Genomic DNA, 26,124 nt, shown 5'->3' on the forward strand with positions numbered 1-26,124 from the left:
AACGAATTGTAGTCTATATTTTATATCATTCCTTAATCTTATCATATATTCAGTTATTGACCCACGAAATATATGTATTTACATATGTGCATATATACAGGGCTGACGAGTGGGGGGAGGGAGGTTCGATGTAAATTTTCAGGGCCCGGATTCAGGGCCGGCCCGAGGAGCAGGATTTCCGACTGACCGATATTGATATTTTAAATATTACTATTTGCCTGTGCAGATAATTGTGCATTCGGTAAAATATCAAAATTCGGATCAATGGAATTAATAATTTAAAATTTAATTAATGTTTGTGAAAAAAAATTCAAGCTCCGTCTATTTTTACGATATACGATTCCAAGGGGAGAAAGAGAGACGGAACGTGTTAGCGAACATCAATACGCACTTTACACACTCGCATTAGACAATTATTATATACGACTAGTGAATAGCCCGATGAAACATCATCGCATGGGTATAAAATTATTATATACTCGTATAAACCTAAAAAAAAATCCGGAACCGGAACCGTTATTTTCGTAGACTCTCATAGATAGTTTTCAATTCTTTATTTGTAATAATTTTCAATTCTTAAAGTTAGCGTTAACAAAATGTTAATTAAAGACAACAAAATGTAAAATTTTCCGATTATACACAAACGGTCATTGACCTCGTAGCGTTGAATAGTATTTATTACACATCACAAATTAATAGTATTATTGTCGATTTTTATCGATTCATTCATTATGTTCGGAGAGCGTTAGGACACACACACACATACACACACACACACACAAGCCCACACACACACACACACACACACAGATTACCGTCTTTATATATATGATATGATTCTAAATACAAATACATGTATATATTTCATTCTTTAAGTGTTAATTACTTTTCGATATATGCAGGCCCAGATCTAGGGGGTGGCAAATTGGGCATGTGCCCAGGGGCGGTGTATTTGAGGGGCGGCAAAAATTAAGTGAAGAAAAAATAAAATTAATGTAAACAAATAAAAAATTATGAAACACAAACGTGTCGTGTTGCACATTTTCAATCCTCTTTCGACCCGTAAATGATATTGAAAAATTGCTGTAAACAAACAATAACCGACAGATTCATCTGATATAAATGCAATGGACCTTGCAGATGAGTTGTCAGTTCTGTACACATTAATAGAAAAAGAAATGTCCCCAATGGAAGTATTAAAATTCATTACAACATAAAATTTTGGGCCGAATATTAACTTAGAATTTTGTTTAGATTGCCAATATCAGTTGCAAGTGGTGAAAGAAGTTTTTTCCAAATTAAATATCATAAAAAAATATTTAAGATTTTTTTCAAATTTTAATTTGACCGGAAACAGTACTTTCCCTTATAGGTGTTCTCATTTTTTTAGGTTTTTGAATTCAATTATCTGCCAAGCCACTAACCGAAACAAACTGACATTTTTTACTTTATGTATGTACCTATGTAGTAACAATAGATAAAGTTCTGCGATCATGCGAAAATTCGAACATGAGAATTTGACTGATTCGAACTCAGAATCGATCACTGATCACGTTTTCACGATCTAGAAAAAAATGTGTGTGGCTGTGTGTCGGTGTATTTTGGAGATTTTTTGAAAACTGTCCGTCCTATCAAACTGAAACTTATTATTGGTTACTGAAATTCTTATCGATACGACATTACTTTTTTTCAAATTTTTAAGTTGGCCGGAAATTGTACCTCCCCTTATAGGTGTCCTCTTTTTTTAATGCAATTATCTCCCAAACGGCTAATCAAGTCGGATTGAAGATTTTTTACTTGTAATAGAAATTGTAAATTTTATACCCCAATATCTTTAAATATTTTTTTCCTAAACCGGAAGTAGTACTTTTACCCTAGGGAATCGAGGTTTTTTTTATTTTTCTCAGAAACCTTTTTAATGTATTGAACTGAAATTTCATATCAAGAAGTTTAAGCTTAATACCAAATTATTTATAAAATTTGATAAGCATCCATCTACTGGAAGTGGCAGTTTACTCTTGTTCGATTTTTCTTCCACTATTTTTTTCGACCCCTTAAACAAGTATGCTCTTCACGAAAAAAAAATTAAGTATAATTCTTGTATCAAAGTGATGAAAATAAAAAAAAGCTTTTTTCCTCTTAGAAAGGTCGAAAATGTTGTGACTACGATTATAATATTCGAATATTCGATTATTCGAATTATTCGTCTGATTTTTCAGCCATTCGTTATTCGAATACTTCATCAACTATTCGAATATTATTCGTGTATTTATATTTTTTATAAAATAAAGACACAAAATCAATATGAAAAGAGTGATGACGAAGAAGCCGACGATTATGAAGAAAATGAAATATGTAATGGGGATAATTGTGATGAAAATGAAGATAATGAGGAAGATGAAATGTCTACATGTGAAGAAACGGATTTGTATTCATTAAATACAGAAATTTTTGAAGAAAATCACTTTTTGATCGATAATAATCTCTACGAAATTTTAGAAAACATCAGAAAAATAATACGAATATTTAAGAAGTCACCGGCGAAATATATATTTTTAGAAGAAATTATATATTTCTTTATTTGTTTATCTGCTGTTCTTTTGCCGACATTTGTTTATCTGCTGTTCTTGCTCAAGGTCATGACTTAATTGCTTTTTCTGAAACTTGGATTTGCGATTCTGTCTTAAATGGCGAACTTTTCGATGACCGCTATTTAGTTTTTCGGAGGGATCGTTGCAGCAGAGGCGGGGGAGTACTTCTCACTGTACGAGCTGCTAGTTTTCAATCTGTTCGCCTTTTTGATCAGCTCAATACCATCGGTGAACATATTTGGGTTGAAATTCGCTTAAAGAATTTTTCTATTATAATATGTGTACTGTATTTTCCTCCGAATGAATCTCCTCCGAATTATAAATTCATTTTTTTCAAATTTGCAAAATAATTTTAATGTTTTGGCTGGCAGGAAAGTCATGATTTTGGGTGATTTTAATCCTAGGAGTTTGAATTTTGTTCCTAATTAATTAATTTTTATGTCAGAACTATTTAATATGAGTCAATTGAACTCAATAACTAATTGTAATGATTTTTGTGTTTATGTGTATATGCATGTATAATGTTTGTATGTATATGGATGTATGTATTGTATGTGTATGTGTATATGTATGTATATGTGAATATATATATATGTGTAGGTGTGTATGTATGTATATGTATATATGTGTATTTTTATATTTATGTATGTATGAATGTGTATTTGTGTATACGTGGAAGTATTTGTGTATATATGAATGGTGTACATATATGTTTATATAATTGTCTTTGGCCAGGAAGGCGCATTGGGTTTACCTGTTAGGCCTTCTTGGTGTAAATTAAATAAAACAATAAAAAAATAAAATAAAATAAAATAATGAAAAAAGAAAATAAAAATTTGGCATTAATAACACTGTTCGACACGAAAAATGTTACGGAGACGAGATATGACTTTTCTTATAGATCTATGCCCAGTGAACACGAATCTGGTAATAAAAAGTGTTGATTGGCTCGAGATTCGGAGATATATGTGTTTTTTAAATCGCGCGATTTTTCTATATCTTGGTGTTGTTCGGTCTATTTCTCAAAATCTGTTAATTTCCTGTTAAAAATGAATATTGGAATCTACAGTCGGGTATTTTATCTTTCATTTGTAGTACTTTTCAGCTTTCAAATCTCTCTAAGTAGTCGTCCAGTTCAAATCAAAAGTCAAAATTACGTATTTTCACTTGGGATTTTTTCCCACTGTTAATACTATATTATATTGAGTATTTTCTATTGAAACGTGTTTATTAGGATAGTGTTCTGGCCACACTATTTTTTGATTTCGTTTAAAAGGGGTTATTGGATGTGTGGTGAATTTTAAACCGGTTAATTTTCGAGCAAAAATTTCGTATTAGTAGAGAGCATATTTGTGTTGCGTGCGCTGTACATATATGTAGCTTGTGAAGCGTGAAGCTGCACGAGCTATACGATGGTCGATGACTCACTATGCTCGCGATCTTTTTACCTCTTTTTATGTGTTTATACATTCGTATTGTACTTCAGTTCCCTTCGAGAGGTCTTTCAGTTCGAAAGGTGTTGATAAAACCATAGAATTTTACGGATCGAAGTTATAGACTTAATTTTTTTAAACGTATATTTACGTAAAAATTTTTTTTTTTTTTGTTTGAACTGTTTGAGTGTGTGATATTAAAATTGATTTTGTTTTTATTCCTATATATGTTCTGATATTTCAATATCAGAACATATATAACATAATATTTTATTTTAATATAGATATATTTTTATTTTTTCACAATTATTTATCTTTGAAATGTTCATTATCTTCGTATTTAATTTCATTTTGATTTTTGTTTTTATTTTCCATGTCTATTTTTATTTTTATTAGGGTGCTTAAAATGTACTGATACTTATTTTTACGTTATACATATTCGTATTCAATAAATATATTATTAAATTCAAATCCTTCTAATTATTTCATTACAAAATTATTTAAAAACACATTGAAAAAAGTTTGTGACCACTATATCGTTGTATACAATGTCAATGACGCACATACAGCGAACAATGATGCAGCGCACACAACACAAATTTGTGCTCTACTAATACGAAATTTTTCCTCACAGTTTTACCGGTTTAAAATTCACCACACATCCAATTAATCCTTTTAAACGAAATCAAAAAATAGTGTGGGCAGAACACTATCCCAATAAACATGTTTCATCAGAAAATACTCAATATAATATAGTATTAACAGTGGGAAAAAATCCCAAGTGAAAATACGTAATTTTGACTTTTGATTTGAACTGGACGACTACTTAGAGAGATTTGAAAGCTGAAAAGTACTACAAATGAAAGATAAAATACCCGACTGTAGATTCCAATATTCATTTTTAACAGGAAATTAACAGATTTTGAGAAATCGACCGAACAACACCAAGATATAGAAAAATCGCGCGATTTAAAAAACACATATATCTCCGAATCTCGAGCCAATCAACACTTTTTATTACCAGATTCGTGTTCACTGGGCATAGATCTATAAGAAAAATCATATCTCGTCTCCGTAACATTTTAAAAGTCGTCATTTGTCGAACAGTGTAATTGGATGTAAAAACGAGGTGGAATTCAATGGCAACTATGATAAGTCGATTTATTCAAGTTTACGAAAGTGTAAACATGGCACTAAAAGAATATAATTTCAATACTGTTTCTAAGAATGAAATTGATATTTTGAAAATTTTAATTGATGTTCTTACTCCCGTTGAAACCGCAGTCAAGGAATTCAGCAAAAATAGTGCATCTTTAATAAGGCTTCTAATCTCGGGATCCCGGTGCCCGGGATCCCGAGATCCCGGTGTTTTCTTGTACCGTGAATCTCGGTGCTGAAACTAGTCTGAATACCGGGATTACGGTGCTGGCAAAATTTCTTTAAAAATATTATTTTTTCAAAAATAATAAAGAAAAAATAATATTTTAAAAAAAAACATAAAACAACACTATATAATGAAAAATGGTGGGATGAGCAATGACAGTCATAGTCCATTTGTTTTCTCTGACCGTTTTGAAGCCGGCTTGCCGTTCTCACAAAATGGTATCAACGGCCTGTATTGTGTCGCAGATTTTTTGCTCAACTGCAATGATATTTGTAGCATATTTTGACTGATTCGAACTCAGAATCGATCACTGATCACGTTTTCACGTGTGTCTGTGCATCAGTGTATTTTGGGGATTTTTTGAACACCGTTCGTCCAATCAAACTGAAACTTAGTATCGGTTACTGAAATTATTATCAAATTTTCAAGTTGACCGGAAATGGTACCTCCCATTATAGGTGTTCTCTTTTTTACTAGCCTCTTTTCAGCTTGCTTTCGATTTTTTCGTCTGACAATATTTGAGTTCTTATCCACACTCTTTTGTTTCGATGAATAGTTACTAGACGGTACAAACTATTTGTAAAAAACGAATCAATGAATGAAAGTGATGTTTTTTACCTTATTTGATTATATTAAGGGATGTCTTTTATTTAATCTTTGAAATTTAGAAATGGATGCGAACCGAAAATTTAAAGAATGTAGCCAAACTCTCAAAACAATAACGCCAATATGAGTATTTTTTGCGTGAAACATCGAAAGAGTTTGCAAAATGCAATTGAACGGTTTTGAAATATGAAAATATGCAATTGAACATTTATTTATTTTTTTTTTTGTTATACATTTGATTTCCTGGTGAATCCCGGGATTGGAAATCCTAGTACCGCAATCCCGGTGCTGAACTAATCTTCCGGGATTGGAAGCACTAATCTTTAATAACAGCAGGAGTTAAAAAAAAAAAAAAAAAAAAAATATATATATATATATATATATATATATATATATATATATATATATATATATATATATATATATATATATATATATATCTATATCCACGCATTTTTTGTGTCCATGTGAAGTCGTACTTTCTTATTCAATTATTTTGAAAAATGAAATCCACCATATAGGTATTTTTTTAATATTGTTGACAGATTTTTCGCATACCAAAAATATGACACAATCATTTTTTTAGTTCTTTTTTCTAGTCTAGTTTTTAGTTTAGTTTTTAAAAATAATTCCGAATTATTATTATTTTAAAAATTATTTTTTCCTAGGCCCCAGGACTCTTCTCGGCGGCCCTTCATAAAAAGTTAAATAGATAAAAATTCTGATACTTCAGGTAGGTAAATATCTTTTATCAATTCTCAAAATTCATTTTTTATCATACATATCGAAATATATACGTGTTATTAGTAAACACCGGATGGACACCGTGCTTTTTCCAGGAATTGGGGCGGTTTAGCTCTATTTACAAAGCTAGAATCCAAAAAAAAACGTTCGGCGAACCTTTAACAATGCAATGAACAATACGCAGCACCCTATGGGTCCGTTAACCGGCCTTTAGTTATTAGTTTTAATATGTTTTAAAAATTATTCTCAGATTTGGAAGTTTCATAAGATTTTTGACTATTCATTTGAAAAGCAGAATTTGCTAATTTATTAATATACATTTATTTCTGGTTGAGATTTATGTAGATATAAAGGAACACTGATTTCAGTAAAAACGCACTTTTTATAGCTTCCCTTGTACATTTTACAATTTTCTAGTACTAAAATTATATTTTACGATATTCGAAACTAATGTTTATCTTTATGAGACATTTTACTAGACTATGTGTGTTAGAAGTTAAATTAGTAAATTACTCAAATCATAATTTTTTGGTAATTTCTACTTTTTACTATATACATATGTACATATGTCTGACTACATAGTTTTCTATACGATATTAGAAAAATATATCCAGCAGCGTGCTGCCAAATTTTAATCCCATTTTAAATAGTTTTATATATTTTTAAGTCTTAAATATCCAACCTATGCTTCACCTGTGTGGAATAACGCCTCGAATACTAACCTTTCCGAGCTCCAAATAATACAAAATAAATCCCTAAAAATAATTTTTAACCCACCCATTTATACTAACTTGAAAAAACTGCATGTCATAAATAGAGGTAGGATAGCCATACATACTGGTTAGTTTGTATGGCTATCCTACCTTACCTAATGTAATGTTTGTATGGCTATCCTACCTACCTAATGTAGATAGAATCTACATACTGGTTAGTTTGTTAGTAATGTCTGTAACTAACGGTAATGAATATTATTTATGACTAAAGCCCGGACCCAGAGGGTGCCGCTCATTGTTCCATTGTTGTAAATCCTTTGTAAAAAAGGTTCGGCAAACCTTTAACAATGCATTTACAACATTTGAACAATACGCGGCACCCTCTGGGTCCGGGCTTTAGTCATAAATAATATTCATTACCGTTAGTTACAGACATTACTAACAAACTAACCAGTATGTAGATTCTATGACAGAATCACTAATAACCATATTAACACACTCGTGAAGAGTCTCGGTGATTACAATTATATTAAAATTGTAAAATAGAAAATTATCAGTAGATCGGTAACTATTAAAATAGATATAAGATGTATTGTGAACATAATTTAGTAATAATCAGAAGTCTTAAATAAAATCCCATTTTAAAATAGTTTGATAGCTATCTGGATTATTGCGCATTAGAAAGTATAGCGAAGTGTCCTAAAATATCGACCATCAGTTCCTTATCCCAAATAAAGTTTGTGTTTGCTAACATTTCAGCTATTGTTGAATGTGATATAGATTGGGAACAATGCTTGAACAGTGCAGGATATGCTCGCCACAATGCATTGCTGATCGTAAGCCGCAAAATTCCCACCGAGGTCGTAAAACGCGACCAATTTTTATTATGTTTTATTCTATACTAGTTGTTTTATCCGGCTTTGCTCAATATTTGTAATATAAACAGATTAAACATGGCGAATCTAATAGTAAATATTCATTTTTATTTTTATTAAATTTATTTGAACCGAAAAAAATATATATCGAATCGTCGTCATAGAAACTTTGATTTGTTTTCGATGTTACCAACCAATATACATACTTACAAAGTATCTTTCGAAATTATATATTAGATATGTAACTTCCAATTCGGTCGAGAGCTCCCCCTACAGCAGCAAATAGGACCCAGAATAATTTTTCCCAGGGCCCCGAATTTCTCTCGACAGCCCTGCATACTAAATACCAATCTTCAAAAAATTATAAGTATTCAGAATAAAAATTATTATTGATACACACTTATAATAAATATATATTTATTGTTTCAGTTCATAAACATAAAAAAACTACAAAAGTTCAGATAACCTCCTTCGATCATATCTTAACATGGGGAGTAGTTCGTTGTTTGGTTTATCAGCTGACTGATGTTCTAATGTTGGAATCTGACTTACAGGAGTAGATTGTGAACGTGAAGGTATTGATGTAGAATCATTTTTATTTACCCAATAACGATTCGTAGTGTCCTTTGATTTACTTTCACTTGAGAATGTCATTTTAAGTTTCCGTCTCCACATATTTCTAGTTGACGAGTTAGCTAGCACAAAAAACATAAACAAGACGAATCCTTGCAACGTTGCCGAAATGCAAAATAAGTAACTCAGTACTAAGTAATGAGATAGGAGTCCAAATATCCAAGTAAGACCAAATAAGAAAAATAGAAGGAAGCTTACAGTAATGCTTCTTTGAATTTGTTGAGAGTTTTCTCGTTGTTGCATCCCAGCTTTTATGAAAACGTTGAAGATAATAAGACAAAATAATATCGTATTGATGATAACGATAAGAAGAATTGGAAGAAACACTGTGAGCCAAAACCCTAGACCACTCGGAAAGCAAAATAATGTAGGTTGTTCTATCGACGTAGCTCTTATATAACTTGTATGATTAATAATTACCAGCAGCAACACCGGTCCTAACGGAATTAACCAACCACAAAGACAAGCTTTGAGTAGCCTATGAGTAGAATTGGTGTTAAAAACGTATACTAATTTTCTGTATGAAAGCACTGCTGTTATCAGCATCCAAGTAAATGTAGAAAGCACACTGTAGTGAAGTACCGCGCCCAAGCACAGGCAAATGGTGTTGCTGTTTGGAGAACTTGTCAAAAATGCGCTGAACAGAAATGCAATCACAAGAAGGCCTATGGCTGCTGACAAGTTAAGATACACTTTATTAGTAAACTCTTTTCTCCACCGTTCGAACACTATTGCAGTGAGAGCGATGAGAATCAGGCCAATCAAGGATGCTGCACACCCACAGTAAGTGATAACAGAAAGAGCTATTTGATGATTGCTAGAGATTATGCTTCCTCCTGGTTGGATAATTTCTGCAAAATGCGTCAAGTGGTAACATCGACACGTGTCCATTCCTTGCAATGAACCTGTCATTAATAATTCACATCCAGCACTCGACCAACCGCCTTCTTGACCAAGAGTAAAATCCCAAAACGCGCATACTCTTTTTTCATTTGGGGCCAATTCGCCCACAAATGGCCTTAGGTGAATATCTATATATTTTTCATTATTAAATGATATCATATTATTTGTAGAGATGCTGATGACTCTACTGTTGACTCTCCAATCGGTTTGATTTTGGTTCTTTTGAAGAAAAATGTCATTATTCATCACTACTACAGCTAAGCTTCCCGAAGAATTTGTGTCGAAGCTTGGCATTTCAACAATGATTTCTGTATCGGTCGTGTCTCCTCTTGCCAAATTTATTTTATCTATACAAACAAAATATTATGATATTCAATAGATTTATTTACATATTTATATTTATATTTATGATCAAATTAATCTTACCGCTGTTTAAAAAATTAATACTAGTATTGGTCATATCAGAAGTGATTTTTTTTAGCATTATACCCACAATGGCATCTGACCCCCCAGTTTCTGCAACTCCGACCACCAAATTTGATGATGCAGAATGGATCTGACCGTTGTTGGTTGAATTCAATTCCACCCTTCTTAAAATGCTATCGAACTTATTTATTACTTCACTGGGGATTTTCACATTCCTTGAAAATGAAACAATATGATTCAAATCATGGACGACTTGATGAATTGTGTTCTCTGTGCCAGTTGTATTAAGAATAGAATCCATATTTTTTATGAGTATTGCCATTTCCTCTTCCGGTTGATTATTATACTAAAAAGGTAACAATTTGTATATAAATATTTTCACATAAAATTTGAAAAGCTAAAAAATATGTACACACTTTTTCAGTTGATTCATTACTATCTTCATGAGAATCATCATATATTGCAGTTGTTACACCACACCCATAATTCTTAGGGCTCCAACGGGGTTGTTTAATTTTGCCGTTTTGCAAACATGTATAATTTCTACAGTAACAATTTGGTTCATTGATGCATACAATAAAGTTATTATTTTCAAGTATATTAATGCTACCATCTAATAAAGGAAATTAAAGTCAATTGCAATTCGTACTCAAAAATGTAAGGAAATCAAAAATGTCTAACCTGCAGCAACAACATTTTTGTAGTCTGAAGAACAAAACAGACTATCCAATTTCATCAATTCAGGGATGTTTAAAAATGTGTTCTCATGTTTATTCAAATTATATTCAGAAATATAAGTGCGATAAAGAGCGCCCCCATTCAAATAGACTTTTTTAAGAACATAAGTACTCGAGACAAATTCCATTCCATATGATTTAGAAAAACTGCGAAAAGTCAAAAATTCTGTAAACGTTGTAAAAAATGCAAAAGATAATAAATGTTTACAAAGTAATCCAAAAAATTTAAATTACTTGGAACGACGAAGTTCTCGAAGATAATAATCTTTAACATCAAATTCACTATATGCATGAGATGGTTTTGGGAAGGTAAATTGTACATTATAGGTGTTAAACAAATCAGAAATTTTGTTGACGAAAAAAAATGACCCACTACTATTATATTCCCAATTATTTACATTGCTGATACACCAGTAATATCCATCTGCTACAGTCTCTATCCTAAATGGCGTATTTTGATTTATGTCAATTATGACACTAACTCTGGTCGGATAAAACTCTGCAGAATCAGTGAAACACATGATATCCCAAGGCGATACGTATAAGTCACTCTCAATGGAAACAAAAAGCTTTGATCTATAAAAGTCAGTAAATTTATCAATTGATTACATTCATGGTAATATTTCTAAGTTGTGGCCACTCACTGATTTTTATCCATATAAATCGATAACAACATCCAAAACTTACGATATTGAATAAATTTTTAACTTCATTTTTGGTTTTTCAATAGGATGTTCGCACACAGTCGCATTATAAATGTGATTTTGATCTCTGAGTATAAATTTATTCGATCCAGTCAAAGAAACAAATTTTTTTGAATTACTCGGCGCAATATCTGTAATCTAAATACATATATTATATAAATATATTTTATATTCATACTAGTTTTACACTTAATTATTCAAATAAAACAATTAGTTTTGGAACTAGAATAAATAAAATTTAATTCAATGCCAAAGATATGTAAGTATGTAAATCTTCAAAGATGTGTTCAACTATATACATATGTATGTATGTATACTTACTATTTCTTCAACCATTTCTCCATTGTCATACATAAAATGGCCATTTTCACTTTGAATTGCCGTAGGTACTTCTCTATCATCAGACGCCCACGATTTGTGTTTGTAAATGTAACCTTTTCCGAGTAATTGTCCGGAAATACTTTTGCACGCAGTTTCTGCCTCTCTTCTTGTACCATTTTGAAAGATAATCGACTTGTTAGTGTGAACATAGGACAGGCAAGTTGGTCTTGGAGAGTCGTAATATACGAAATTATTTTTGCATTTCCCTTGTTGGGCCAACCAAAGTCGCTTTAATGGGTTTGTAATGCATAGCCTTTGTAATTTCGTATTACAATGTTGCGGTACAAACTGTTGAGTTTTAGTGTCAACGGCCAAACATTTCAAGTTGGTTGTGCTTTCAAAGTCTGTATAGTAAGTGCTTGGATCCACCAAGTCCAAAAGGAGGGGTTTGCCCATATTAGAGTCTCCATAGCGCCAGTTGATGATGGGTCCTCCGATGTAAGCTTGTCGGTAATCTGTCCAAAATAGTATATTCAAATCTATGTAATTCGATGAAATTAAGTGAGAAAAATTTAATGGAACAGCATTTCCGTTGCAATCTTTATATTTATCATCTTTTATTTCAGCGTATTTCTTTTTTACACAAACCGTATTGCCTTCATGCTCGAATTTTTCATATAAATATGGGCAAACTAAAACGTTTTTATCAATTGGTATTAAGCTTTGATGCCTAATTGAACTTAAGGTAGATCCAATGTTCAAATATATCATTTGAATTAGAAACAATTTTTTAATGAAATTCATTGTCAATAATATCTTTTATTTTATGATCTCATCTTTATTTTCTTTATTTAATATTTGATCACTCACTATGCAATTGTTAAACAGCAGTAATTGTTACTCACGCATTTATTCATTCGTTTTGTTTATACATAATCACTTGTATTGCGTTTTTATTAAAATACAAGTATGTGTATAGTTTAAACACTAAACAAACAATCGAGACGTATGATTGATGTTTGCAGTTCACAAATGTATGCAGCACATTTAATGATTATTGTAAAATGCTTTAAAATAGTATGTCGATCCGCTAAATTTCACACCAACTGTTAACCAAGAACTGATAAAATTTTAAAGATATGTTTTTATCTTATCACATATTTGTTCGATTTATTACAAAACTACTTTTTGAGTATTTATATGTAAGTATTACACAAAAAATAATTTTCCAATATTTACATATTTACATACATAATTTAAACCACGTCTATATTTTTTTACATGTTAATTTTTCAATATTGTACCAACGTATATTATTGACAGCAATGAAAATGAGTAATTTTAAAGTGTTTTATAATAAATGTATTTTTTTTTTAATTTAACAGAACATCCGATTTATAGCTCAATAATTCTAACAGGATCTAAAATTAAAAATCTAAAATAGTTTTATTATATATTTTATTATAAAAAAATAAAATCATGTTTACATGCATACAGATGATAAAATATAATCTGTAATAATTAATTTAAGCAATGGTACAGATTTTAAAATAAAATTAACACAATTTGAAAATATTTATTGAAAAATCATATTAAGCTAATTTGCTATAAATACGACTAAATTAGTAATTATTTTAAATGATATACATATACAAATTTCTAAAACAATACGTGTTTAGTTATTTTGCCCATATACGAGGCTTTTACAAGTGACAAATGTTTTGATTTATTGAATAAAAAAATTACATTAATATATCGGTTCAAATAAAGCCTTGATGCATACATGCATAACGCACAATTTACATTTATGATATATGAAATGATTTTTTCCAAAATTCGAAGTATCAATTTAAAAGATATTTTAGAACACGCTTAATGAGAAAATTGAAAATGTCTACAAGAGAGTAAATTTCTTGAAAGAAAATATATTATTCAATGCACATTCACATATGTAATATTCCAACTCTAAGATCAGACAAGGTGAACTATAATATTATTTTTTTAAATTGTAATTATTATGGCAGTGAATAGTAAAATCTGCAATTTAATTTGTAAATAAGATCATATAAAATATAAGCAAATATTATACATTTTATGGCTCTGTATCACATTAATGTCAACATAATTGTAACCAGCAAAGTCACATTCATTATAACAAATTTAATCGAATGCTCAATGGATAATTTCTGGTCGTGAATTACGTCAATGTAAGTCTTATGTATTAAATAAATTATTAATCATATACCTCAATGCCATCACACCTCATTATTTAAAATGAATATATAAATACAACAATTATCCTTTGCAGTGTGATAATAAAGGCTCCTTTGGTGATTTCAAATGTAAATTGGTTAATTTCTATATATTTTCGTTCCTCGCAAAGGATAATTGAATTAATCACTTCATTTAAAACATCACAGATTTTAAAAATCTAGTCAATTAGGTTATTATACAGTCGAAAAATCTTCCTGTAAATATGATATTAAATAAATTACACCCAAGGCGTAATAATAATTTTTATCTTCATATTTTAATGTATATCATTACAATTAATTTTTTGAATCAATAATTATTTCATCCCCTGAACGCATATTGTATGAATACAATTGTTTATGAGGGAATTTCATTTCTTCTGGACCTTGGTAATCTCTGATGTCCTGGTCCACATAGAATAAACGCATTTTGTTTGAAGGAATTCCAGCCATTCTTTCCAATTTTTGTTTGAGATCAATGACAGTTCTGAATAAAAATTACATTGAAATTAATCGAAGTAAATTTGCTTGTATGAAAATATAAGATTTTTAGCAGAGATAAAAAATTAACATTAAATTTCCATTATATTTACATAAATTGTGAATTTATAAAAATAATTCAAATGTAATATATAATTTCGAAAGAGACTTTGTATGCATGTATGTAAGGTTTGTTGGTAATCGAAAAACAAATCAAAGTTTCTAGGACGATGATTTAATATGGTTGAGTATTATTTTTTTTTCGATTCAAATAAATTTAATAAAAACACAAATCAATATTTAGTATTAGATTCGCCATGTTCAAGCTGTTTATATTACAAATACTGAGCGAAGCTGGGTAAAACAACTAGTTACCTATAAACGTCAACTGTTCGAACTTCGCTAACATCTCCACACGTGAAAGTAACTTTGACTCTTTTCTCTGGTCGGAGATCAACATTAACTAAGGGATCTAGTTTTCCATGTATAGCCAAAAGTTCTGAATATCTGAAAAATCGAAAAAAAAGAATATCAATAAATTGTAGAGAATTAAAATTCAAATAGAATAATAACTTAAAGTTAAAAAAACCAAATCTTGTCTGTTGTTGCATATGATCATCGATATCCGAGTATGAGAGCTGATTATTTAAAACAATCGTATGAATACACATGCTTTACCAACCAGAAAACATTTCTGTGTAAACACCGATACTCTATAATATAATTAAGATAAATATTATCAATTCTGATTATATACTCAATTACTAATATCCAATGTCTCAGAAAACCATTAATTCATTGTCTTCCATTATTGACCAAGACGTTAATTGAAAACAAATCTACTAGCGTATCTTGAACTGAATATATTCAGTGTACAGTACAAAAGAGTTTTAACCTTTCAGGGCGGTCACTCTCCGGCCTTTCCATGTAGTATCGTATGAAAGCTCTCTCAGCATCTTCTCGCTCGACTGCTCCCAAACGACCCCCACCATTGAGGGTTTCGATTAGAGGTAACCTTGCCACAAGGAGTTGCCGGCGTTCATGTTCCGTAGACTCGCACTTCTCCCACAACGGCCACCCCTGAACACCAAATTAATATTCTTAAACTCACAACATCTTTCCCGATTTTATCAAATTTTCATTACATAATTAAAAAAAAAAAGAATAGATAATTTAAAAAGAATAGTAAATGTAGCAATTGCGCATTACATACATACATACATATGTATCAGAGTATCAGAGTATCAGAGTATCACATTTCTACAATGCTTACTTAAGTCAGGCTATATAAATATTCAAATATTTGCTGTTTATAAAGACGTCACCTTCTACAACGACTTTGTAGAATGATTTTAAAATAAAAAAAATAATTGTAGCAAAAATTAATATCTCCATTAGAGTCCCAACATAAAAAAATAATCTTTCAAAAGAATTTTAATAACCTTTTTTTAAACATTTCGATAAGTTGATACGCATTAAAACTCACCATTCACAACGTAAACATCAAGTTCACACCTACGCTAATTTGTTTCAACACTATGAAACATTTCTACAGTTGTGGAATGTCACCGACTGGCAACCAGTGCTACAATTGAAAAATAAAAATCACACTCTGACATTAAGAGTGTGATTTTTTTCAGATCGTGTCAAAATATTTAGAGCCTATGTATGTGAATACTTAGCCGTAATCTGAGGCGAAACATTGTGTAAGAATATGTCCAGGTAGGGATGTTGCCCGAATTCTAAACCAGGAAATTTGCCACTTGCACTTTTACAATTGACAACACATTTCTTCTAAAGGAATAATCGCATAATTTCAATTCAACTCAAAGTATGAACAATTGCACAAATATAATAACGCGCACAATCGGTGTGTGGTCTTTTATTCAAAGCACGCGCGATCAAGGCTACATAAAATGGAAACACGCATTTCGAGCATTCCGATATTAAAAAGATCTTATGCGAAGCGTAGAACGATTGATGATACAACATGGGCAATTATGTCACGGAAGAGACGCAATAATAACAACAGCCACTGGAGACGGCAACGACCTATTTTCGCTCCCGATCTGGATCACCTTGACCCAGTGAGCCGGGACCTGGGAAACTGGGCCCATCGCACATCTTGCCCTTACTCAAATTCAATATACATACGTATATATCAAATTCAGTATGTATTAAGCATATATTCCAGAAACGAACTAAAACTTTATTTCATCAGCCTAAAAAACATCTTAACAAGGCGCATACATTTTCCCAGATCTTAGCAATGACATGCAAAACAAATAAACAGACAGACTTTCCTCTTTGTATAAAGATAGATTACCTGGACTCGTAGACTGGTGAGAGCGGGAAAATTTGCTAATCTATCGATCTCATCCCACGTGGATAGTTCCGTATTGTTCAAGTTTAAAAACCGTAATTTCCTAAAAAAAAATATATATATAAAGTATAAATATCATTGTGGGAGCTGGCTGTCAGGAGACATATGTATGATATATGTAGAGTGAAATGAGACTTGTTGAGCGGTTTAAAACATTTTTAACTAGGCGGAGGGCCGCAACGGTCTGTCACATTACATGTTACCAACTTCATCATTTATTCTACTCATGCATGCCAACTTAATCATTCACACATGTTATTAAACTTAATCCCACATTATGAAGAATTACGAGCCAAATGTACGAGGAAATACCTGAAGTAATGGTGGGGGGATTCTGTCGATTCAGTTGATTCGGGATGCTTGTAGTCCCTTTCACTAGTGTCCATGTTTAGGTCCAGACTGTTCAAGGGGCACTCGTTCAACACCAGCGATTCCAGGTTGGGAAACGCGTACCCCAATTTACATATCTCGCTCCAACTGTTGACTGGATTACCGGAGAAGTGCAACTTTTTCACCTGGTGGTAGACGCCGCTAACGTTTTCGTTCACGCGGTCGTTGCACGAACCATTCACCGAGCCCGTGTTCAGATTCTCCTTGTCGTCGTCGGTTCGGTTGCAGTTACCATCCGAGTTGCACTTGATGTCTGCAGCCGACTGCTTCCTCGTCGCTTTGGATTCGTCTTGACCACTCTTGTTCAGGTTGACGTGGTCGTACTCGTTGAGGCTGAGGTGGAGCTCTTCCAGAGCAGGCAGCAGCCGCAGCAAAGTCTGCACGCTGGCCCAGTCGACCCTGGTCGAGTTCAATACCAGGTTTTTCAGGTGAGACCAGCACGTGTTGTGGGCAGCGTGTTTGTTCAGAGCGTCCAATTGCTCGGTGAGTCGATTGAAGCTCAAATTGACGAATCTCACCTGCGGCATGTGTTGAAGTATTCCAAATACCTGTAACCACAACATCATATAATACATACATACATACAGTAAATGCGCATGTGTGAACTCTGAACGTTAGAGGTGAACTCCGACACAAAATTTTTAATGAGACTTTGAGTGCATTGTCTCTCAGAATGCAAGCGAAATACATCTACATATTTCAGCTACTGGTAACATCCCACACTCAATTCTAAATTAATGACATGCTCGCGGTAAAAACAAAATGAGCATGCATTCAAAATACTGTTGTTTGGAGCGTTCATTATACATAATGCAAATAAAGAGGTTTGCTGTATTTGTAAATAAAAGTACTAATTTTCAAACTTAATGGTTTGTTATTGGAAAGAATGATTATTTTACGATAGATAGATCTTATATGGAACCAATATCAAAAACCGAATCGGTGAAATCTAATTCAGAATCTAATTTTTATTAAAATGACATCAGAATCTTGGAAGTATCTGTAATGAATAAAACAACAATTTTTACGAACTGCGAAAATCAGGCTGGCATCTCACATGAATAAGACAACAATATTGATTTAAGGTTCAAACCTAAAACCTTTAGCGTTTATTACATATAGCTAATAGAGATCCTTGAAGAGATTTGTGTTCAGCGAGGGTTAGAATTCCGTTGGTTCCTTTTATGGAACAAGCGCTAACGCAAGAAAAAATAAAAATATCTTTGATCAATGTGTTTTGCCAGTGATTTAATATGGATGTGAAAATTAGACATTGGACGCCAAGATAATACACAAAGTCAAATGCACTCAAAGAACTATGGAACGCTGTATGATCGGCATAACGAGAAGAGATAGGAAACGTAACACGCGGGTGAAAAGTATGACAAGGGTAGTGGATATAGTGGAGATAGTGAAGAGATTGAATTGGCAATGGGCAGGTCACGTAGCTAGAAGAATTGACTAAAGATATTGGATAAAAAATTGCTGGAATGGTACCCGAACGAATGTAAAAGAATGAAAGGAAGAATGGTAGACGAAATTAGGCAAATATGTGAGGTGAGATGGATGAGAGCTGCTCAAAACAGAGACGAGTGGAAGCGTGTTGGAGAGGCCTTCAACCAGCAATAGACGGTGAATGGTTGTAAATGATATACTATCTGAAATTATTTCAATTATCTCAAATAAAATTGCATTATCTGATATACAATTGTCACATCGCGAGCTTGCTGAATTTAACAATGTTGATAATAGTCTCAACAAGTACAATATACATAACTATAAGTATACATTCATTTATAGGTTTTTGAGCTCTTTTTCCTACTATGCTGTACATGGGTCTACGTGACGAGCCAGAATGTTAAATTACAGAAAACACAAATATCGGAAGGCAAAGATCGAAAATCGAAAGATCCTAAGTCGAAAGATAAAAAAGGGTGCATGGTAAACGGTACATACTCACTTAATTTGTACGAGCAGGATACAACAGGAACAAGAGGAACAGGCTTTTCCTCCCGTATTAATGTGCGCGCGCAGAATACGGGAGGAAAAGCCCGTTCCTCTTGTTCCTGTTGTACCCTGCTCGCGCAAATTAAGTGAGTATGTACCGTTTACCATGCACCCTTTTTTTTGATCTTTTGACCTAAGATCTTTCGATTTTCGATATTTGCCTTCCGATATTTGTGTTTTCTGTAATTTAACATTCTGGCTCGTCACGTAGACCCCCATTCATACATATGAATGTACATATATAAAACTGAGAATTGCAATTGAATTTGATAAGCAAACGAGAGCAGCATCGTACCTCAGCCCATTTGGACAGCTTGTTCTTGGCTAAATCGAGCTCTTCCACGTCGCTGCACTTGTCGTCCAGTTGGTCCCCGTCACCGGCCGTCTCAATGTCGCAATCGTTCAGAACCAACAGAGTGGGAACGCTCAACCTGGGCGGCCTTTTGGGCACAAAAATCGCTATGGAAGTATCAGTGCAATGATGGCGGTCTGCTCCAGTGGCTGGGATGTGCCAGCCGTATTTCTTCTCCAAAGCCTCTACTAGCGAAGGCATCGTGGAATCTTCCCCTCCCAGCTACGACGAATAGTATCTTCGCGTTGGTGTCCGTGGTGATGATGGATTCAATTTTGAAGATGGCAATCTGGAATACGAAAGGGGATTATTTAACTGAAAGAGGAGACAGGCAGAAACGCTACAAACTTGCTCACAATCGCTGATAGTTTTGGATACAGCTGTTTTTTGTGCCAGCCGCACAGCGTAGCACGGTCACGCTTGGCTCGACAACGAGAGCCGAATTGAAAGGGAAACGTCCCAAACGTCAAACACAAAATGCTCATAACAACACAACAGAACAAACATGGCGGAATGGCCACAGTGTATATTTTTAGTTTTGTACGCAGATTTTCCCCATAGCTGCGTCATTTCAAGCGTATAACGTCCAAAATACTTATTCACTCATAAAAACAAAGAATTGATATGTATATTAAACACTACTTAATCCATACATTTTCTTTAATTACGCACCATTAGATGAATAGTTTACACTTTTAGTGCCACGCCAGGTTGATCCCAACTCGACACTACATAAATGTAACATATTGAAATCATAATCACATAATGGGTAGATATTAAATAATTTATAAAACGATTGACATGGATCTCGAAAATATCCAAATCTAATCAGAAGCAGCACATAAATATTTCAAATCAGACCATATGATATTTTTCAATCAAGGTTTAATCTGGAGACTTCTCAGCCTACGGTAGCAGCACACACACTCTAACCAATAACTACATATACGTAGGTATACTGCTGACTAATTAATCTAAAATGTTTTTGTATGAAGCACTGGTGGATCCAGAACATTTTTGAAAATTAAAATCACGATTAGGAAGAATTAAAAAGACATGTATGTATTATATATACATATATTATTATATAAGTCCACTTTAAAGGTCAAAGAAGTCGACCAATAAAGCCCTCTACATGAGGCCCCTCCCAACGAATACAGTCTGAGATACCCTTTCGTCGGAGAACGAGACGGTTGTCCAGCAATATAACATTATATGTATAATATTTAAAATATATTTTTACAATTAGAATATCAGAAATAAAATTTTATTCTTATTGAATGTTTAATTAAAAATAGTTTTCGGATGATTGAGAAAGCCAGGTATAGAATATGAGCTCAATAGGCCACTGTTCGAAGAAGAGTATCTTCAAAAGTCTTCATATGTACATATGTATAGGTATACCGTATGTGTATTATACGTAAACATAATAGATTAACATCTTTATTTGTGATGAGTCAAGAATTCTCGAATTGTTGATTTACGTTTTGAATTGTTGATTTACGTTCGCTAAATTTAAGTTTTCTCATCGAAGTTTTATTCATCATTCATTTAAGTTTTCTCATAAGAAGGACTTGCAAGGCTGAACAATTTTAAAATTTTAGTTCCTTGGTAAATAAAATCGAATTCGGTGACACCTTTGGAGAAATTGAAATGTACATATGTATAGCATTTTACTTCCAGTCAACAATTCAATATCGACATATTATTTTCGGCAATAATTATTGAATTTCAATTTTTTTCAAAATTTACGAAAAGGTACGGAAATTTTAAATTTTTCACGAGGTTATGGAGTTCAAGGGAAGGGCGCTCCCACACGCTCCCGTTCATTTCGAGCCCTGATTTCTTTAAGTTACTGGTTGGTTTGGTGAGCAATCCTCAAATTCTTTCCGAATTGAGTTTTAATGTTTCCAGCTAACTCAGATAGATGCCGTAGTTAATTCTCTTTTCCTGTCAAATACCAATTTGATAGTTTTGTCGCCTGTTGCAAGGGGCATCAAGCTCCTCAACCAGATTTCTATTACTTTGGATTTGTTTAATCTAAAATATACTGATCTGGTTGAGGGATTGTTAAACTTGATCTATTATTGTATTTGTTTTATTTTATTATTTTTTTGTAATCTCACTATGGCACAATTGTAAAATAAATAAATAAAATATACAGCATATTAAACTTAATCATAATATAATGTTCGATTCCAGATAATCTTGTTAGGAACTTTAGTCAGTCTTATTAATTTAATCTAATATGTCATTTCGAAAGAGACTTTGTACGTAAGTTTTGGTCTGTAGAATCAAGAAAAGACTTGTATATATATTGTTTGCTATTAATATTTCCTCTTGAAAAATAGCACTACGAGCATTTAACGCCATCAACTGAAAATTAATTTAATTATTAAATTAATTTTTCTATTGCTGTTTTATATTGTTTATACATATGTAGATAGGTAGGTAGTTTTTACTAACCTATAATACACCCGATGAAATTTTCATCGGGTCTATCACTAGTATAATATAATACATACAAACTGATATTCAACGTCATATTTGAAAGTCACTGTATGTAATTATCCTCTCGTTCACTGTTTACTTCGAAGTGCAATCTCAACCTAGTGGATCGTTTAAACCCAACAACGAGTGCTTATGAATAAATACGACCTTGTCCTCCTGTTTGGACGTATCTCGTCGTTGCATACTGTGTCCTATCGATCCGTTTAGCAATCGAAGTGGGTTTTTTCACGTCTCGCTACACAATTGCGGCCGTTTCGCAAACGAAGACTCCGAAGTTTGCGCAAAATCGCACCGAGAACGAAATTTGCACAACGACGTGTAATTAAATCGGTCAAATAGTGATGATGATATTATTAATCGTCGGTATCAGCGCAACGTGTCCTTGCACACACGCGAGATGCAGCCATTGAGTTTTATGTACCTAGGCAAGTATTCCACTTTTTAATAATTAAATAGTGGTCATCCGCTTCCTAAGTTTCCCCGGCAGACAGAACATATGAAAAAAATATTTAAAAAAATAAACGCAAGATCAATACACCGTCAAGCACATTGAACGGGAAACACGTAGGGGTTGTAAATTGCATAAATGTGAAGCGCTCCCCAATTTTATTGCACACGTTCATACATATTTTGAATTCTGAATAGCACGAATTACATATATTGAAATGTTTGGATAAAATTTGACATGCTGTGCATGGAATACTGAATCAAGAACTCACTCACTTTCTGGACGCCTTCCAGAAAATAAGCGGGCTCGGTACTAGGGAGTGGCACATCTAATGAAATTCTACATTACAGTACATCTGGCTGAAATCACCAGCTGATTGATGACGTGTGTGTAATAATATAATTTCATACACACGGATCCGTAGCTGTCACCCAAACTCACACAAATCTCAACGTACGTACATACGTAGGTACAATTTTGTCAGATAAATACATACACGAATTTGCTGGAAGTTTGAAACTAACATAGATATGTATATGTATATGAATATTAGGAAGGACCCTGTTTTAGCCATTAAGGGCACGTGTAAAGTGAAACAAACTTGTTGACTAAAATTACCCCAAGAATGACGTTATAGACTTGACTCGTTAATGATACATCGATGATAGTTTGCCGCTTCGGATTATGGAAAGTATCCTTGTCACAAGGTATAAGAAAACGACAAACTGTCATCGAGCCATTTATCGATACGCCATCGATAACAGTTTATTGCTTCCTACTTGCAAAAGTTTTTCAATTTATTATCAATCAGCAGCATAGATCAGTGGTTAACATGTAATGCTTTTAACCAAGTGGTCACGGGTTCAATTCCTGCCCGGTGCTGCTGGCAAGACCTTGAATATGTGGCTCCAGTTCGATCATTGAAACGGTTCCAACGAATTGACAACTTTGTCCTATTTCTCACAAATTTCTAGTTTTCAGCATTTCGAATTCGCTGATTTTATAATTTATCCATAGATGTTTCTATGATGCTGTGTGTCTAATTATTTTACTCTATAAATTGTTTATCGATGTTTATATTTAGCCAGGAAGGTGTATTGGAGTTAGCTTGTAAGGCCTTCCTGGTATATATACATACATATACATATGTAAAATAAATAAGTTAAAATAATTATAAATTATTTTACTTTGGAATTAAAAATTCCTGAGTAAAATAATTAGAGTAACTAAATCTGCTGAGAGGCTGATCTAAATTTAAATTGTTTAAAAGTCTTATTTCCAATTCCAAGACGACGATAAAATCTTGCACGTATATAAGTATGCATTTATCAAGAATACGCCAAATGTAATGCTAGCCGAGCAACAGGTAAACCGATTATAATAAAATTCATCCAAAACATTACGAAACATAAAATATACGCATACATATTAAAACGTGAGTTTTATTGAATTAATCTAGCAAAGCGTGACGTTGAGCATTAGACAAATGCAAAATTGCAATTATGTGTATTATGTATGGCTATTATAGGAATCGTCGGACATGACATTGATTGATGCGATGAAAATGATAAATTAAAAATGAGTTTTGCTTCGATGAGGAGACGAACATGAACGGACACGGAAGACGTGTCGATATAAATCTGGTAATCGTGAGCACACGGGCTACGAAACAATAATAAAAGAGAAAAACGTCCTCGACACAACAATTAATTTTCAAGTTGAAAAAGGATATACCATAAAAGCAGGTGCGTTAAACTAGACACTGACATCCATCCAACCATGCAAATTGTGCCACCAAGGTGGATAAGAACATCTCGGTGGGCAGTGAGGTCTCCACGTCCGAGAAATACACACAACTCTCATCTTGTGAAATATGTATGTATTAGAGGAGATCATTTTGGCACGCGAATCTGCGTTTTCAGCAAACCACACGAGTCCACTTGTTACTCTGAAACGGTGTTCGCTTTCACTTTCAAAACGATCGTTCGCATGGCGAAGTCATTATTGCTTGACGTACAGCGCAAACAACTAGGTTGCTTGTCACGATTTTTGTGCAACTATCAAACAGCACTATTGCAAATTATTAACATACAACGAACCGAAAGAAGTTCACGCCGTGGACGTACGATACGTTTCGCTAGTGTATAGATAACACTTATCAACGCATTCCGGATGAGAAATCGAACAAAGACATCTGTGTACATAACCAGGTACCCCAAACCGAAAATCGCCTTGAGCTCTTCAGTGGGATAAAACTGAGGTGTTTATAATGGCGATCGGTATCGTATCGTATACTAGTGTTATGAAACACAGCTAACATTGGCCTAAATGTGTTAATGCCAAAATTATAAAAAGACCACAAGGAAGCCACGACGCAACACGGCAACGAGCGTGCGATAGTAATCTTGGAAATTGCATTCGAATTTGTAACACAATCGACGAATCAAATAGAGCATTCACACTAAATATATGTATATAAATACCAGACAAATTGCACGTATGTATAAGAGCCGACTGTTACATCAATAGATGAAGTTTTGTCATCATGAGAAAATTCGACCTTAACAAATCGATCCTGTCTGACGAAGTTTGGGTTATTATCCGATCGTTTTCAAACTTCGCCATTTTGCTCGGTTTGGTCATCAATAAAAGTGGAAATGACGTCCGCCATTACCATGGTGAGAAATAATCGTAATAGACACGTTTTAAAATACTACATCATCGTTCACACTGTTCTGATCGTTTTTTTTTCATTTTCGCCCCCCTCACGCTATGGCAGATTGAGCACTTTGCCATACTCATGATCAAAGTTTACGGAGAGAATTAGTGATTTTTTAATTAGGTTTTTTTATATATTGTCTTAATTTTATAAACAAAATATAAGAAGAGGTTAGTTTTTAAAAAACATTTTTTTAGATAGTTTGCACATACAAAAAAAAAGCTAGCACACCTGATCTGCGCCTGGCCAAAACTCACTCCCTGGAGTGTTTTCTGTGATATATTTCCCTTGTATTGACATAGATTTGACAGTGATCGATAACGGTGATTCTCATACTTGAAAATATGTAGGAGAAACTTGTCGAAATAATAAGATCGTGCGAACTATACACACGCACATTTACAGCTGGAGTCTACCTATGCATATCTGGCAGTAAGATTTTGTGTGTTTGCGCCCTAAGTCGACCGGAAGTGTTACCTCCCCTAGTGGATCACCCCCTTTTTATATTATTT

General features: G+C 33.1%; 2 protein-coding genes across 2 annotated transcripts in view; both read right to left on the reverse strand.

Moving 5' to 3' along the window:
• Nucleotides 1-8,737: 8,737 nt before the first annotated feature.
• On the reverse strand, nucleotides 8,738-13,151 carry LOC143913416 (uncharacterized). The gene is made up of 7 exons (XM_077433171.1): nucleotides 12,071-13,151; nucleotides 11,733-11,887; nucleotides 11,280-11,621; nucleotides 10,990-11,192; nucleotides 10,725-10,921; nucleotides 10,309-10,654; nucleotides 8,738-10,229 (listed from the first exon to the last, which is right to left on the reverse strand). The coding sequence occupies exons 1-7, from the start codon at nucleotides 12,872-12,874 to the stop codon at nucleotides 8,794-8,796; spliced, it is 3,483 nt and encodes a 1,160-aa protein (XP_077289297.1). The 5' UTR covers nucleotides 12,875-13,151; the 3' UTR covers nucleotides 8,738-8,793.
• A 361-nt stretch (nucleotides 13,152-13,512) lies between these two features.
• mlt (tubulin folding cofactor E like protein mlt) overlaps nucleotides 13,513-26,124 on the reverse strand; it is a 28,471-nt gene continuing 15,859 nt past the window's right edge. The window contains 8 exon segments of the mRNA XM_077433200.1: nucleotides 13,513-14,809; nucleotides 15,178-15,309; nucleotides 15,698-15,882; nucleotides 17,129-17,228; nucleotides 17,498-17,721; nucleotides 17,723-17,778; nucleotides 17,874-18,123; nucleotides 19,878-20,223. Of these exon segments, the coding sequence (XP_077289326.1) occupies nucleotides 14,620-14,809; nucleotides 15,178-15,309; nucleotides 15,698-15,882; nucleotides 17,129-17,228; nucleotides 17,498-17,721; nucleotides 17,723-17,778; nucleotides 17,874-18,123; nucleotides 19,878-20,135 (1,395 nt within the window). The 5' untranslated portion in view covers nucleotides 20,136-20,223 and the 3' untranslated portion in view covers nucleotides 13,513-14,619.

This window comes from Arctopsyche grandis, chromosome 6 (genome assembly GCF_051622035.1).
Source record: "Arctopsyche grandis isolate Sample6627 chromosome 6, ASM5162203v2, whole genome shotgun sequence".
In the NCBI taxonomy this organism is placed as follows: Eukaryota; Metazoa; Arthropoda; class Insecta; order Trichoptera; family Hydropsychidae; genus Arctopsyche; species Arctopsyche grandis.